This window comes from Lichenostomus cassidix, chromosome 12, assembly GCF_008360975.1.
Source record: "Lichenostomus cassidix isolate B80296 chromosome 12, HeHo_3.0, whole genome shotgun sequence".
In the NCBI taxonomy this organism is placed as follows: Eukaryota; Metazoa; Chordata; class Aves; order Passeriformes; family Meliphagidae; genus Lichenostomus; species Lichenostomus cassidix.
In genome coordinates, this window is record NC_139493.1 from 4,669,570 (window position 1) to 4,686,007 (window position 16,438).

General features: G+C 40.4%; 1 protein-coding gene across 1 annotated transcript; it reads left to right on the forward strand.

Moving 5' to 3' along the window:
- Positions 1-877: 877 nt before the first annotated feature.
- On the forward strand, positions 878-16,228 carry EOGT (EGF domain specific O-linked N-acetylglucosamine transferase). The gene is made up of 15 exons (XM_085072323.1): positions 878-1,087; positions 1,442-1,542; positions 2,092-2,200; positions 2,287-2,381; positions 3,452-3,556; positions 4,644-4,750; positions 5,280-5,383; positions 7,311-7,403; positions 8,115-8,186; positions 8,666-8,752; positions 9,827-9,895; positions 10,721-10,782; positions 11,672-11,791; positions 12,740-12,842; positions 13,220-16,228. The coding sequence occupies exons 1-15, from the start codon at positions 878-880 to the stop codon at positions 13,364-13,366; spliced, it is 1,584 nt and encodes a 527-aa protein (XP_084928449.1). The 3' UTR covers positions 13,367-16,228.
- Positions 16,229-16,438: the final 210 nt, after the last annotated feature.

The following is a 16,438-nucleotide window of genomic DNA, read 5'->3' on the forward strand; positions in this document are numbered from 1 at the left end:
GTGGTTCTCCTCAAACCAAACAGGTAAAACTACTTGTATCACAGGAATTTTGCTAAAGGCTTCGGTTGAAAGCAGCCATGCAAATTTTAGCAAATTGTAATGCCAAAAAAGGTGGAGTTTAGATACAGGCCATACATTTTTTTTCCTTGGAAAGTTTAATGGTTCAAAGCAGAGGTGTTAGATGAGAAGGTTGTATTACCAGGATGGTATGCAGTCAGCTTTAGGGTATACAGATATGTGTGGGCCTGTGTGTGTATATATATAAATACACTTATATTATACATAAAAGTTACATATAGAATTATATATATACTCAGTAGTCAAGTTTCTTTAACATGATGTTAAGCACTAAAACCAGGCATCCTGTAACAGACTTATCTGTGATCCTTTATTTGCGTCTGCATAGTTTCCCTTCATCTAATGAATAGTTCAAAGTGGAGAATGTGTTATTTTTATACTTATTTTGAAACTACAAACCCTTCTTTTCTCACCCCTCCCCCCAGTTCTTCAACTTTTTCTCCCTTCTCACTGGATATTACATGCTCTATACTTAGTTTCCACGTTGAACTCTCGGGATCCCTTGGGATTTAGCTAAAGTAAACACACCCATTTTAGTCTGACTGGGAGTTGGTAGTGCGTAATAACACTCAATGACTAATGATTCAAAGATAATCCTGAGGTTGTGCAGTCTGGCCTCTCAGGGAAAGTTTGGTCTTCACAGGAAAAAGAAACCACCCCAGAAATGCAAGTACAAATTCTTGGAGTGTGTGTCTGACCCTGACTGGATTTTGTCTTGTATGCTTGAAATGCTGCAGATATGTTAATTTCCTTTTTCCTCCCCTACTTTATTTTAAAAGTACAGAACCCACAGGTTGCCATGTTTATGTTGCTCGTGTTTGGATTGCTACTGCAAGAAATTCTGGCTAATTCCCAAGCTGAAAATCCTTCTGAGCTCATAAACATCCAGGAAGAGCCATTATATAGCTACAAAGCCATCAACTTGCCAGATGAGCATATCCCCTACTTTCTGCACAATAACCAGCATGTTGCTGACATCTGTAAGCAGGATGCTCTTTGCCCATATAAAGTAAGTTGCTTTTTTTGTCTGTTTGTTTAAATATCATCTTGGGGTGGTTTGTTCTTGGGAGTTGTAGCAGTTAAGATGCTGATTAATTGGTCTCCTTGCCAATTAGTCAGGGAAAGGGTTTGCCTTAGAACATGTTAAAGACAAGAGTAACATTGCTGTGCATGTGTGTTCCCTTTGGAGTTTCTGTTGTGTGTGAAGAATCTGGGTGTTGCTTCTCAAACTCTGAAAACAGACTGCACCAAAAGCCTTTTATGCAAGATTTATGAGCAAAAGGTCATTTAAAAGCTGGCAACTAACTTAAGTCATTTCCCCTTTTCCTGTTGCAAAACCTGACTCAGTCATTCTGTGTTGCAGAAACACTTGAAGAAATTAAAATCCTGCTGGGGTTATGAGAAAACTTGCAGATCAGAGAACAGGTTTAGTTACCCAGTGTGTGATTATGTTGAAACTGGATGGTAAGTTTCATTTTAAAACTCTGCTGTACATTATGGTAAAAGGAGAATGTAGTGCTCACTTTGATATAGCTGTGAAGTAAACATTATTGTGATTTTTAGAATTTAAAGCATGATTCTTTGTGGACACCTGTGTGTATATATAATGTATGTATTTATACATAAGGAGCCTTTCAACAGGATTTGAAATTAACTTTTTAAGGAAGAAAATACTGTTGGAAATGCTTCCTGCCAGAATGTTTTCATTATTCTGATTTAGCCTTGAATTCAGATTCCCAAAATAACTGTATTTCCTTTCTTAGCTTTAAAAACAGAGGAAAAAATGTCAAAAAAAATTTATACCCTTTTACGGGAGGATAGCTTTAAATTGTCATTGATGTTTTCACTTACATGCAGCTGATAAGTGCTTCCTGTTTTGGCATCTTAAATGCCAATAAAATAACTGGCTGGTTCTTCTGTTCCACTTTCAGTGGAAAAAATGTTATCTGTTGAAGTTATTACTAGAATTGAGCAACAGACCTTGATTTGTTTCCTCTCTCCTTGACACATCAGGGCAAGTGACATCGAGACAGCCCAGCAGATATTCTGGAAACAAGCTGACTTTGGATATGTTCGAGAGAGGCTCAGTGAAATGAAAACCCACTGTAAGCCTGCAGCAACAGTGGGTATTTCTGACAGATGTGATACTTTGCACTTGTTTTTAAACATAATCTTTGATACTGACAGAATTCTGCTTGTTCTTAACAGGGGGATTCGTCTCTGACCTGTTCCCAGTACCTTCAGCACTGCAGAGCAACAAACTTGTACATTGATTTACGAGCTGTAAAGAGAAACCACGACAGGTGTCCCTGATTTGCCTGTTACAGTAAAAATGGGATGGCAGGGAAGAGGATTTCAGAATTTGTTTGACAAAGATGGTTTGCTTGTTGCCATGGGTTTTACTGCTGACCAGAGTCCTGTTGCTGCAGCCCTGTTGAGGTTTACACCTCTTCATTGCTGGCTCCTGCTGCTGCTGACAGCAGCACAGGTTGTTTAAAAACCCAAGTTCTCAGCTTTATGGAATGCTGATGGGTGATTGAAATGCTCCCTGATGGAAGAGAGGAAGACTTTTCTGTGTCTTCAGTCATGCCCTTCCTTGATCAGATGATGTGCAAAATACAATTGGTTTTGTCTGAGGCACCAATACCTTTCCTGTGCCTTTATACCAGATCCAGGAGCTGCATTTTTAGATGCTGAGGAGAGAGCTGAACCTGGATCCTCCACATCCCAAATTAAAATGCTGCATATTGGGAAACTGAATCAAAAGCCATGCCACTGTTGCTGGCAGGACCCTCTGCCTTGTCTTTGAAGTCAATGTCTTGATCTGGTTCATGACTGGCACTGATATTACCCTTCAGAATGGGGCTTGTTGCTTTCACAGCCTGTCCTGAAAGCTAATTTAGACAGAGCTTTTAGCTGGCAGTTGGTTTTCAGGAAACTTGTTCTCATTCTTCATATGTGGCATAAAATCCTTGGGTAGTGAACAGGGTTGTGAAATCTGAGGTGAATTTCAGTGAGAAATTGTTAAAATCAAACAAAACCTCCAAGTGGTGATACTCCTGTAAGTAATTGTGTAGCAAGAGCTAATTAAATTACTCATTTGGGTATGTGTAAATAATTCTTGATAACATTCTGGGTGATTAGAGCTGTTTTCTTAGGTGATGACTTGAACTTCAAGGACACCACTATCTTTATTTGGGAGTTATGGGAAATTCTTGATTTATGCTGAGAAAAATACTCAGGTTTTGAAATATGTATTAGTGCCTTGCTGAAGTGAGACTGAGCAGCACTGGCTTGAGTATGTAACTGAGATTGCAGGGCACTGGTAGCCCTGTTGCACAAAAGCTGATAGACTTTTTCTAATTTGCATTAGATTCAAAGAAGACTTTCTCCAGAAGGGAGAAATTGGCGGTCATTGCACCCTCGATGCTCAAGCATTTTTGGCTGAAGGTCAGCGCAAGAGCCCTCTGCAGTCTTGGTAAGGATCTCCTGTCAAGGCTGCTTCCAAGTTCACTTGCTAATTATTTCTGATTTTTGGCATTGGCATTAGCAGCTTCATGTAGGGGATTTTGTACTGAGGAAAGACTTGCTCCTTTTAAGGTCAATTTGAGAGTTCATATTAGAAGTAATTACATCTATGTAGAAAGTCTGAACCATTCTGTGTGTAATCATGTCCTGCCTCATTTGCAGCAGCAAAAGATGTGAAAATGTCTTGCAATTGGAAGTTCTAACCTCCATGTGTTTTCTGGGCAAGGTGCTGGTGCTGTGCCTCATCTGTGTGTAGAAGGGGTAATTGTTTTGTGGTGAGATGTCTTGAGGCTGGCACTTGTGTGTGAGTTCACCCAATCCTTGGTGAGGGTGATCAGGATGTGTATTCACACGGTGTTCCCAGGCAGCCTGTGCTTGGAATGTGAGGTCGGCTGAGCCCACAGGCTGGGCAGGAAGTGCAGAGCATCACTTTAGCTTGTTAGCACTTCAGGGCTGCGCTGCCAGTTAATTGACGAAGGAACTGGAGCCGTTAAGGTCCATATAATAATTAATTTTTATGCTTTTCTTGTGTTTTCTTTCCCTCCTCCTCATTTTTCATTGATGGTTAATTTGAGTCAAGAATTGCTGCAAAGGAGGAAGAATTTTCTCCTCTGTCTGCTATTGTCGTCACAGTGCTCATCCTTGTTGAGATCCAGGAATAATAAATACTGCATCTACATTGGTTATTCCAACCAAAGCATGGAAATCTTGCTTAAGTGTCTTTGGCAATGCAGATCAAGTTGGATGGACCCAGAAATCCAGGCTCTGAGGCTCTTAGTTACATCTCTGCTGCCTTGATTTGGAGATCAAAGGTGCTGTTCCCTCCTGAGATCAAAGGCAGTGTTTAACCTCTAGAAGCCCTGAAGAGCCTTCCGTTATAATTTCAAATAATTTTAATTGTCAGACTCTATCAGTTTTCAGCAGTCCTGTAAAGTGAAATGGACTGGATGGACAGTTACTAAACCTGAGACATGTGAAGTTCATTTGTTTAAGTGTGTTGATGTCAAAGCATGTTCTGTGTGATTGAATCTTTCTAGGTTTGCAGAGCTCCAGACGTTTACTGCATTAGACTTCAGGCCTCTAGAAGATGAGAAGTGTGACATTGTTATTGAAAAGCCAACATACTTCATGAAATTAGATGCAGGTAATTGGTAGATTTACTTTTTTTTGTACTGCAGTCAAAAAGCTCATATTCTACTTGCCCATGTACATTGTGCCTTTATGATTGTTAAGTTCACTTGTAATTTTGTTTTAAATGGTGTGACTTTTTATTTCCTTTTTTTTTTGTGTACTTCCAGTGATGAGCTTGGAAACTGAAATTTGAAAATCTTATAATTTCCCACAGATGATTTTCAAAAAAAATCAGAACAATTTCCTGTTGTTTGCCTTGCACAGTTGTTTTCTGGACTGTGGTTTGGCAGGGTTTGACTTTGTGCCAGAGGCTGTTCTGTACAGTCTCTGGCTGTGTTTCTGCATGAGTTTCATACCATGACACACAAAATATGGGTGTCTGTAGTGCTCTGTGACAGAATTCTGTGTGGATTGGATGACAGGCAAGAGAAATATTCCAAGAGGGGCAGCTAATATAAAATGCAAGATGCTAACAAAATGCATAAACCAATAAAAGTGGGGCAAGTAATGCAGTGTTTTGCTAACAATTCTTTCTTTCTCAGGTGTTAATATGTACCATCACTTCTGTGATTTTGTCAATCTTTACATTACCCAGCATATCAATAATTCCTTCAGTACTGATGTCAACATAGTCATGTGGGACACTGTAAGTCTGTTGTGCTTTTAATGTGTTTGTAATGGGTTGTATTTCTGCTTTATAGAGGCTCTGATGGTCTTAGTGGCCAATCCTTAGCTCTCTTGTGGACATAGCCACATGGAACTGATAAGTTTTTGGATCCTTTTAATACAGGTGCATGAGTAATAGTTAGGGAATGGATTTTCTATGATAAACCATTTGTTGTTGAAATGCTCAGCTTTTGCTAGTACATAGTTATGCCTTTTGTTGTGTGACCTCAAAAATAACATGATTGGTATTTCTAATCTTCAGTAGAGAGCTGCAAGTATCCCTTTCTTGCTATTCAATTAGAAACCTTTTTGGCTAGAAGAAACCCTTTTAAAAAATTCTATTACATTTTAAAGCTAAAATCAGTGCCATCTGGCAGATAAGTAAGCTCTCTAGGTGTTGTACAGGGACCTGTTGATCCAGCTCTGATGGCTGTCTGAAAAGATCAGGTGTCAGGCACCATTGAAAATTACTTTGAAAAGCAGCTCTTTGTCTTATATCGTGTTGCTGAATCAAATAACTCTTTCAAATGTACCATTCAAAGGAGTGCCACAGCGTTATCATTTTAAATGAGCATTACCTGCTCAGGCAGCTCGAGTTCATTGCTGTGTAAAACCAGGTGATGGCACCAGTCAACTGCGGATGAACTGTCTGTGCTCATCAAAAGGTGGACTTGAGCTTATTATTCATTCTCTTTTTTTTTTTCCTCCCTTGATGTGATTAGATTTGGCCATACTTCCTAGCTACTGTTCTTATTAAAGAGTAATGCCCTTAGATGGAGGTTAAACAAAGCAGAAAATGAGCAGGAATTCCACTGGGTGTTGGTTTGCAGATCCTCTGTCAAAGCAGGGAAGCAATGTTTATAAAGCACTTTTAAGGAGAGCAGAGAGGGTTAGAAAGTGGTGCTTTCATCAGTTCTCCACTTCTAATCTGGGAGAGCAGTTCTTGTAATCCATGGCCAGAAAGGAGTCTGGATTGTAAAATTCATTAAAACCTAATGGCAGAGGAAGAGAAAGACCCCTTGAACTAAAGGAAATCTGGTGCCCTTTACATTCTTTTGCATTTCACTAGGTATCTGCTCCCTTCTGCTATCATTTGTAGTCTTATTTTCAAATTTCTTATTGAGAATGTTCCCACATAACTTTCCAGCAGCCTGAGCCAGCCCCAGAGTTGAAAGGAAGCCTTAGTGAGATTCTGCACCAGGGCTACTGAGGGCACATTTAATTGCATTCAAAGAGCAAGAGGTGGTGACTCAGCCCTGGGATGTGTAGGAAATGTGACAGATTGAAGGCAGGAGCCTCTGCTGCTGGGATAATGTTGTGGGGAGTAGATGGCTCCTTAAAGTGTTGCTGAAAAGGGGAAATATTTTTACTTCTTTGTATAGGAACTCCTTAGCTCTTTCTTTCATCAAATCAGATCGTTGCCTTCAATTTGTGATACATGTGCAATATGAAAGTGACAATCCCAAACCAGGCAAAAGCAAAACAAGCTTGATGGCTTTTTGCCTCAAGCTTCATTGCTGCACTTGAATTCCCAGGTGCTTTTTTTTAGTCTCAGGAGTTGAGGTTCAGGACTTCTACCATCCCTATGTCTGTGTTACTTCAAATTTAACTTGTGTTCTCTTGACTCTGGGAAAAGTAGTAAGTAATTCTCACTCCTAACTTAGAAACCCTAATCTGCTACTGGAGAAATTGTCTAGTTTGCTAATTTATAGAAGTTTTTATTAAAAGTCAACTACCTGACAGGTAATTTGAACTACCTGCCAGTGCAAACACAGGGTTTGGTGCTGTGTAATGTCTGTGTTCTGTGCTAGATTGTTTTGGGTGGTGTTGCACATATTAAAACTCACATGCAGAACTTGTAAATTGTAACTTGTAGATGATTGTTGTATCCCTTTCTTTCCTCCTAGAGCTCATATGGCTATGGTGACCTGTTCAGTGAGACATGGAAGGCATTTACTGATCATGAAATAATTCACTTGAAAACCTTCGACTCTAAAAGGGTATGGAATTCTATATTTTCTTTTAGTTCATAGTCACCAGGGAACAAATAGGACAACTTCTCGAGCTGCTTGTGGTTATGGGTGTTCTAGAGGAAAGCATTAATACTTTCCATGCATGTTTAATTTGTGTAATGTGAGTATTCTACCTTAGAAACCAGAGACAGAGCTGTAACCTAATTCTGTGGTGTGTCTATCCTTTATATAGATGGACCTTACTTTTATGTCCAGACAAGTGTTATTTATGCATGGGTTTTGCTTCTGCAGGACTGCCAACTGAAGTTAAGGGTTATCAAATGGTCTTTTTCAAGTCTTCTGATTCCTCCTGAGGTGTTTCTTTCCCCCTGTAACTGTCGATATTCCTGCTGCTTATCATGAAAAAAATTTTACTCACACTAAAAAATGGATCTATTCATTCAGAGCTCATTTTGGTTTCTTAAATGTAGTTGCAAACTCACTGTTTTCCTTCTATTTAGTTCATATTTGTTCTATTTTGGGATGTTTTCATCACCTCTTCCCACACTTGCATCTGTAGTGTCCCAAGTGAGAGCTCTTTTGGGATCAGGACTGTCTTTGTTCCACTCATTTGCACAGCCAAGGAAGTGAGGCTGTCCTTGGCAGGAGCAGTAATTACTAGCTCATTAAGAGCAGGGCTGGCAATGAATGGGCATGGGGAAGGCAGCAGTGGGGTAACTCCTTGTGATTTCCTTGCAGGTGTGCTTTAAAGAAGCTGTGTTCTCTCTGCTGCCTCGGATGAGATATGGATTGTTCTATAACACACCTCTGGTGAGTCCCTTCATCCATCCATTCTCACTAGGGGAGGTGTGGCAGGATAAAATCTGAGCTGATCAATCCCTCCAATATCATGAAATGCCCCAGCTTCAAATGGAATGATCTTCCCTAAAGACTGGGATTTAAAAGTTACTTCACACGGCTGTGTGCAGCCTCTTATGTCACAGCACAGGAGGTGCATATTATTGCTCTTCCCTGTGAACTAACTGGTATTTCTGCAGAGCACAAGAGCTTGAGCACAGCCAGACTTCCCTGAGGGTATTAACTCACCCACTCAGGCTCTAGCACTAGAGAGAGTTCTATTTCTTTCTAAATGAAAGTGCCACTCGTGTTGTTGCAGTGAGTAATAACATGTGCAGCATAGTGCATGATACTGGGCTTTTGTTCCACAAGAATGGCAAAAACCTGAGCACAAAGCCCAGTTTTCTGAGCAAAATAACTTTGTGTGTTAACGATTGCTTTTTTAATTTCAGATCTCTGGCTGTCACGGTACAGGGCTGTTCCGAGCGTTTTCTCAGCATGTGCTACACAGATTAAACATTACACAGGAAGGACCCAAGGTATGGGAACTGCACAGTGCAACTGTAATATGGAGCTGGTGGCTCTTGCCAGAGAACAGCAGCAGCAAACTGAACCCAGTGGGGAATGAGGGTGTATTTGTGTACTTTTTATCCTTTCCTGTGACGTATAGGGTTTGTTTTTTTTTTTTCTGTAAAGCCCTTCAGGAAATATTTGTGTATGCTTGTGGAAGTTGCCCTTGTGCCTTATTTCCATAGGACAGACTTTAGAACATTCTCCTTCCAACCTTAGGGTCTCATCCCTGCATCCATTCTCTGTGCTCAAGGACTTTGTCTCCTCCCTAGTAAAGTCAGACTCATGTTCTGTGGAGCAGCAGTGGGGATCCCACAGAGCAGTGCAGAGCTCACCCTTTATCAACCCTCCTGGGTGCTGCTGAGCTCAGATCAGAGCTGGAAACTGGAATCTGCTCCTTCCATGCTTGCCCAGCACCATCTGTCTGCTCTGGGCTTCTCTGCTGTTCCCACTGTTGGGTTTTGCACTTGGCCTTGGTGGCCAGGGCAGTTCTGGGCCAGTTGAAGTGTCTGCTGGAGAGTAGCCCACAGATTATTGCTGAGGGGCACATTCAGAGCTCTGCACAGGCATTTAGTTATGCTTCTCCTGCTGACACTAATGGGAGTCATGCAGTTAAATCTCTTTATTTCACTTGGAACGCTCACCCCTGTGAGTCCAATTAATTAAAAGAGGTAAAAGGAGGAGCTGTTATAGAAGTAAAACATTTTTTTCCCAAGGAACTTGTGCACAAGCCATCCAGCTCTCCCACTTTCAAAAACTGCCATGTAATGTGTGATACAAAGGCTCTTTTGTACTGAATCAAATCTTTCAGAAAATATTTTGTTCTTGGCTAATAATCAGACTTTCACAAAGGTTTTGATGCTTTGAATCTGTTGGAAAATATGATATGAATTTTAAAGTGATTACATCATCTATTTATTACATGTGGAAGGAACATATTTAGTTGCTCAAAAAATTGCCAGAAGTAAATATGGATGAGTTTGGGGTTGTTTTTTTGTGAGGGCTGCCTCTCAGCTAATACACTGCTGCTTCTTTCCTTCTAGGATGGGAAAATTCGAGTCACCATCCTCGCACGCAGCACAGATTACAGGAAAATATTAAACCAGAATGAGGTGTGGTCCTTTTATTTTTAAAAAAGATTTATTAGGAGTTAAATTTTTCTCTTTGGATTGATTTTTTTTTTTCAGGTGCAGCCAAGACATGTATTTTCTGACAAAGCTCGGACAAATATGTCCAATGTTTATATTAATTTGTTCTGAAATGGCTTCTAGGCAGTCTCCATTTCTGTACCCCAGACACTGAACCTTGCTGCCCTTTCTAAATATCCAGTGGAAGACTACAAATGTAATACTAAAAGTATTTCCTCTGAGCAAACAGACACTGCAGAGCTTCTGATAAAATTAAATTATTTCACTTTCAGATTATTCCTTTTACTTATAGCATCTCCAGTGTTGAAGTCTAACAAAACCCTTTGTAATGCCTGCAGATTGAAATGCACAAGCCCCTGAATCAGAGTTTGTGCACTCAAAACCTAATGAATTTTCATACTGATTTATGTTCTTGAATCATGCAACTCCGTGGACTTGTGGTATAGCTTCTTTCATGGTAAAATGATAATATTTAAAGTTTTCATGCCTGTTTTCATTCTCTGCTGTTAGTGCCTGACAAGAATGAGTTGGGATGATCATCCCCACCTTATGTAGGGAGAAACTGAGGTTGTGTGGTGCAATAGCTCAGTGAGAGAGCAGACAGAGCAAGGCATTTGAGCTTTACCTGCTGGGCTGTCCTCAGTCCATGCCTCCACTGCTGCATGCAAGTTGTGTTCTGGTAAAATGGCAAAGGGAGAACTTGGTTTTATCTTTACCAGGTCAGGAGAGCAAGGGAGCAATTAACTGAGGGAGAACACCAAGTCATTGTTTTTTTATTGTTCTCCCCAGCTTGTGAATGCCTTGAAAACAGTGTCAACGCTGGAGGTCAGAGTGGTGGACTACAAATACAAGTGAGTTGCTGGAGGAAACTGGTGTGAGCTGGTGCTGCCTGTGGCTGGTGGGAGCTGTTTGCAGGCAGTGCTGTGTCTGTCCCCAGCTCTGATCCTGGCAAAATTCAAGGAAAAGTGTTCCTGAGGGAGTGGTGGGTGAGCTGTGGGTCAGCAGGTCAGCATTTCTCTTGTATGATGTTAGTGTCTTGTTTTATATCACCCTTGGTTTAGGAATGAATACTAATAATCTGATTATTTGCTGCTCTGGTGGCTCCTGGAGACACCACTTGAGGTCAGTTTGTGGTGCCAGGTGTAGTAGGCACTGTGCCAGGAAGAAATGGATTGAAGGAAAAGTTCCCAAACAGTGCATGGCTGTCCTAAATGGCAGCAGCTCCATCTGGAGCTGTCATGAATCATGCAGGAAGAGTGAGAAACTGAAGCAGCACTGAGAGATCCATGTTCTGACCAAACAGAGACAGTGGGAGGAAATTTATTTATGAATTTTACATTACACTGTATCCTGTTTCAGAAACAGGTGTTTTATGCTGAGTTTTTAGGTTTTGTTTGGGGCATTTTGTTTGTAGTTTTGGGGGGTTTTTTTAAGGTGATACATTTTTTTAAAGGCAAGCAGAAAGAAAAACCCTTAGACTTACAAAAACTTTAAACTGACAAAAGATATTTTAAAAAAAAAATTCTTTTGGAGTTTTGAAACCTGCCTGCATTTCTTTTAGTTCCATGCTGAAACAGAATCATTTCAGCTGCTGGCTGCAGCATTTGTCATTGTTAGTATAGTTCCTTGAAAAATCAGTTCTCTTTCAGTATTCCCTTCAGCTAATTCTGAGCTTTCCCCATGTTTGTTGTGGTGGATGGAGCTGCCACATCATCACCAGTTTTGCTGTGTTGTCTGCAGGGAACTTGAATTTTCGGAGCAATTGAGAATTACCCACAACTCTGATATCTTCATTGGGATGCACGGAGCTGGGCTGACCCATCTGCTCTTTCTCCCAGACTGGGCTGTTGTGTTTGAGCTGTAAGTCTGTTTGTCTCTCCTTCCCCTCTATTTCACACACAACTGCTCCTGTCTGTTGCTGTGTGTTAGTGAAGTCTCTCCCTTGCTGCTGTTTGACCATGGATGTTTGTCTTGCAGCCTTGTTTGGACTTCATTTTTTGGCAGCCACTTCTCCTGGGGATCAAAACAGAGAAAGCTTTCATTATAAAATACAGTGTAATTATATCATGCAGGCTTAGCCTGTGATTTCTTAATCTACCCTGGTGTAAATATAACGGGAAAATGGCAAATAATGAGAAAACCTCACTGCTCAGGTTCTGCCTGGCAAGTCTGAGATCTAATGGTGTTTCAGTGATCCAGGTGAATTGATTATGTGCATGTCCAGGGTGCCAGTAGTCTCCTGGAGGTTTCTGTAGCCTTCTTTTTGTGCTCAGGACATGAGCACCAGCTTGCTGGCCAAGGTCAGCCCTGTGGCTTTGTGTTTTGCCTAAATTTCTCTTGTAACTTCCTTTTAAAAGTATTTTGTCAAAAAGTGTGGGTGTTAGCAGACACTCCAGTCCTACAGAACTGAGCAGAAATCCAGAAGAGCACTGAATTCTTCACCCTGGGAAATTCTGCTGTGGGAAGGCTGCAGAGCTGGTGTTTTGCAGCACAGTCTTGGCTTGAGAATGTTTTGTCCAGTCTCCAAATAAGTTCAGAAGCCCAGAGGTTGTTTTCCACATGTCCAAGATCTGCTGCAGCTGGACAGGGACATGTCTGACATGCAGATGTGCCTCAAACTGCCTCCAAGGCCACATCTGGAGAGCAGAAGGCAGCCCTTGTTGTATCAGTGGAGCAGAATTTGTCCATGGTTTTGGTCCCCTAGAACCAGACAGCAGACATTTCAACTTGCAGATTGTTTTCCTGCTTCACCCTGGTAAACTTCAGCATAATGTCTGTAGGTAAATGTGTTTTTCTGTCTGTCCCTAGGTATAATTGTGAAGATGAACGTTGTTACCTGGATTTGGCAAGGCTGAGAGGCATTCATTACATCACCTGGAGGAAAAGGAGTAAAGTATTCCCTCAGGATCAGGTGAGGGTGGTCACTGGAAGGGTGAGATGCTATAAATGAAGGACTTCACAGTTATCTTGCTTTACCTACCTATGTTCTGGTATTTGAAATATGAATTTCATTCTTTAGACCAAATTAACTTCCCTGTTGTGATTAAGAAATCATTTGATATTAATGGCTGAGGGAAGAAGAGAAATGAAATTAATTGGCCATTAACCATTCATAGCATGGCTGTTATGCAGTTATTTAGCTGGTTCTTTTGCCTTAGAGCAGATCAGTGGATCAGAAGTAATAAATTAAAATGGCAGATCCTCAATTTTTTTCTTGCTTTTTTGAATGGAAGATGTATTGGGTTTTTTTTTTTTTTCTGTCTAAAAGTCCTTATCTTGTTCTTCTAGGGACACCACCCAACACTGGGAGAACATCCAAAATTTACAAACTACTCCTTTGATGTGGAAGAATTCATGTATTTGGTGCTTCTGGCTGCAAATCATGTTTCACAGCATTCGAAGTGGCCATTTAGGGTAAAACATGATGAATTCTAAATTAGACTTCTGACTGAAATACTGTTTTTAATTAATCACACAATGGCCTGGGTTGGAAGGGATTTTAAAGACCATCTCATCCCACCCCTGCCATGGCAGGGACACCTTCCACTATCCCAGGCTGCTCCAATCCCTGTCCAACCTGGCCTTGGACACTGCCAGGGATCCAGGGGCACCACACCTTCTCTAGGCCTCATCACCCTCACAGTAAAGAATTTTTTCCTAATATCCAATCTAAATCCACTCCCTGTGAGTTTGAAGCCATTTCCCCATGTCCTCTCACTACATGCCCATAAATAAGCAAATTAATTTCCCCCTATGAGGGAAATAAACCAATATTAATTTGTCAGACTCCTTCTTAGCACCATACCTTGTCTTTATAATCCCTTTCTAATCTGGGAGGTTTTGATATGTAAAAACTATTTTTCAGAACTCTTTCTGGGTTTTTTTTGCACTGTATTTTTGCATTCCAAATTCTGAAATGCTCGTTTTTGTACAAAGATATGTCCACCCATTTCATGTAAGGTTTTCTGGGGTAGATCCAGGGTCAGCAGACCCTGCAAGCTTCTTCTTTAAATTTAGGAACACTTTCATGTTAGAGAGCACAGTCTGTGATTTTGCATTTAAATATAAACTTTGACTCTTCTCCCTGTAGTTACAAATGCTCCAATAAAACAGCTCTGCACAGTAGGTTCAGTCAGTCTTCTGTCTCAGAGCAGGTAAATATTTTCCTAAGTGAATACTTAAAATTTCAGGTGATCTGGGTGTTTCCTACTTTTTCACATAAACCAGCACTCTGCATTGGAAAACTTGAGCAAATTGGAATAAAACTTGAGTTTTTCGAGGGTTCTAAAGGGAATGGACTTCTAGTTTTTTTAATGACCAATGATAAGATGTATTGAGTGTCTTTCAGCTGCAGCTGAAAGGAATTCATGAGGAACCTTGTTCTTGGAGGCACTAAAAACCTAATTGTTAATATTCTTGTTTCCTCAGAATGTTAAAAAGTTAATCCAGAAAACTTTTAAAATCAAATCTTTCCAAAGTCAGTAGCACAGTTCACTGTTTACAGTGAAGAGAATATTAAGCCAAAGCTGAGTTCTTTTTGAAATTCCCCCTGGAGCTGAGATGTCCTAGTGGGGAAAATAAAGGTGGTAGTTCTGTTGTCTTAAGTGGGGCCAGAAGGATGTGTAGAAGAATCAAGATCAGTGAGATAAAAACCAAGAGTTCTGTATTAAATTATGGATTTTTGGGGAATGTATCCTCATGCTGGACTTGCAGCTCAGCCATACAGTCCCAGTGGCTCAGAGCAGGAACACATTTGTATGGAAAAGCAGGAGAGTTCTGGTAAATACAAACATTTCACCACTCTAATTGTGGGTGGTATTGACTTCCCTTCCCCAGCAATTTCACAGAGTGTAGGAACATTTACTGCCCTGTCTGTACTGGGAGGGATGAGTTACTGTAAGCACAATTTTCATATAGATCTCTCATGACCTTAATCAGTGTGTAGGGGAAGCTGGGTAGAGCTGAGACCTCCATATATTTTGTGTGTGTGGTGCAATTCTTCCTGGAGAGTGTTTTTTTACTGAGGGAGAAAACTGTTTCACTTTAAAGAACCATAGAAGCAAAATTGCACTTCTTGACGTGAGGGGAAAAAAAAAAGCCCTTGAGCAATACCATTTCTTCTATTTGTATGTGTCTGTTGGTGTTTTTACCTTGTGGAATTTTTAAAGTAAAAAAAAAAAGTATAAAATTTAAGTCAGTAAAATGCCTGAGTTTGAATGAAACTGAGTCAAAGTAAAGAAGACATTTAATAATGAACTGTGCACATAATTTTTTTAAATAAAAAGCTTTTTTTTAATTAAAAAAAAGTGTAAAATTTTTGGTTATAGTTTGCCAGGTTTTAGAGGCAAATGTTTTAAATACTATCAATTGCATGGAGTCACATATCTCTGCTTTCTCCTGCCGTGGCAGCCTGATGTTCTGAGGTCCAAAGTGACATTAAGATCTCTTTATTTGGGAATCATTCCGAGGTAATCCTGCCATCCTGCACTGCTGGCTTTAGTGCTGGGCATTTGAAGATGGGTTTGTGAAAATCTCTGTCTGTATTTAACTTCCTGTGGTGCAGGTGATGCTGCTGAAGGCAGTGAGTGAGTGCTTGAGCTGCACAGAAGCAGCTAATGAGGAGCTGCTCTTTCAAGTGATCACTAAAACAAATGGTTGAACATATGTGTGGAGGAGAGGCTGCAGGGACTTAATCCAAGGGCAAAATATCCTGCCAACAGTCACCAGTTTCAGCAAATTTGAGTGCAGTGTCAACACTTGGTGGCCAAGATGTTATTCAGCCTTTATGGCTTAATATTGCTGGGATGAAAATGCTATTTGTGTTGATTAACTTTACAAATAGTCACGAAATTTTCTTGGCAGCAGAAGGAAGTTTGGTTGGATTTTTGGGTTTTGCCAATAAGTCCTGAGGGAGTTTGGACAACAGCAGAGGTCTGGGTTGTGACTTAAAGAGCATCTGGGCCGTCTTGGTCTGTCTGGAAGTTGGAATTTGAGGGAATCCATGAGACTTTTGGGCCACTTGATCTTAAGGCAGGATATAGCTCTAGGTTGTGTTTTCCCAACAGACCATGGGAATCTTGTTCCTTTCTATTTCTGATTAAAAAAAAAAAAAATTCTGAACTCTCCAGTTTACCCAAGTTTAAAGTCTGTGTTTAAGTGGCACATTGGCATCAGCATGATGGATTCAGTTTTGGGATTTTGTGTAATGTTGCCAATCCTGAATGCATTTGGGGTTGCTTGTGTTTAATGTACAATGTAAACTGAGAGCTGGATTTGGAATAAAAAATAATTTATGGATGCATGTGGTTTCTTTCCTTTTTACTTCAAGAGTCAACAGAATGTAATTTCAGTTTTTTTCTTTGGGAAGTTCTGTGGAAATTGGGTAAGTGTGAAAAATGGTTTGTGATAGGGAGGTGGCAAATCAGCGTCATTAATCTTAAGAGTACAATTATAAATATTAAGGCAATACATTTTTAAAAGCCATTAAGTAATAATGGAATGGTTTAA

Bases quoted from the DNA above. Each gene is read 5' to 3' on its own strand.
- EOGT (XM_085072323.1), top strand. From the start codon at position 878: ATGTTTATGTTGCTCGTGTTTGGATTGCTACTGCAAGAAATTCTGGCT. The intron at 1,088-1,441 runs GTAAGTTGCTTT...TCTGTGTTGCAG, and splicing joins ATGCTCTTTGCCCATATAAA to AAACACTTGAAGAAATTAAA. The intron at 9,896-10,720 runs GTGTGGTCCTTT...TGTTCTCCCCAG, and splicing joins AAATATTAAACCAGAATGAG to CTTGTGAATGCCTTGAAAAC.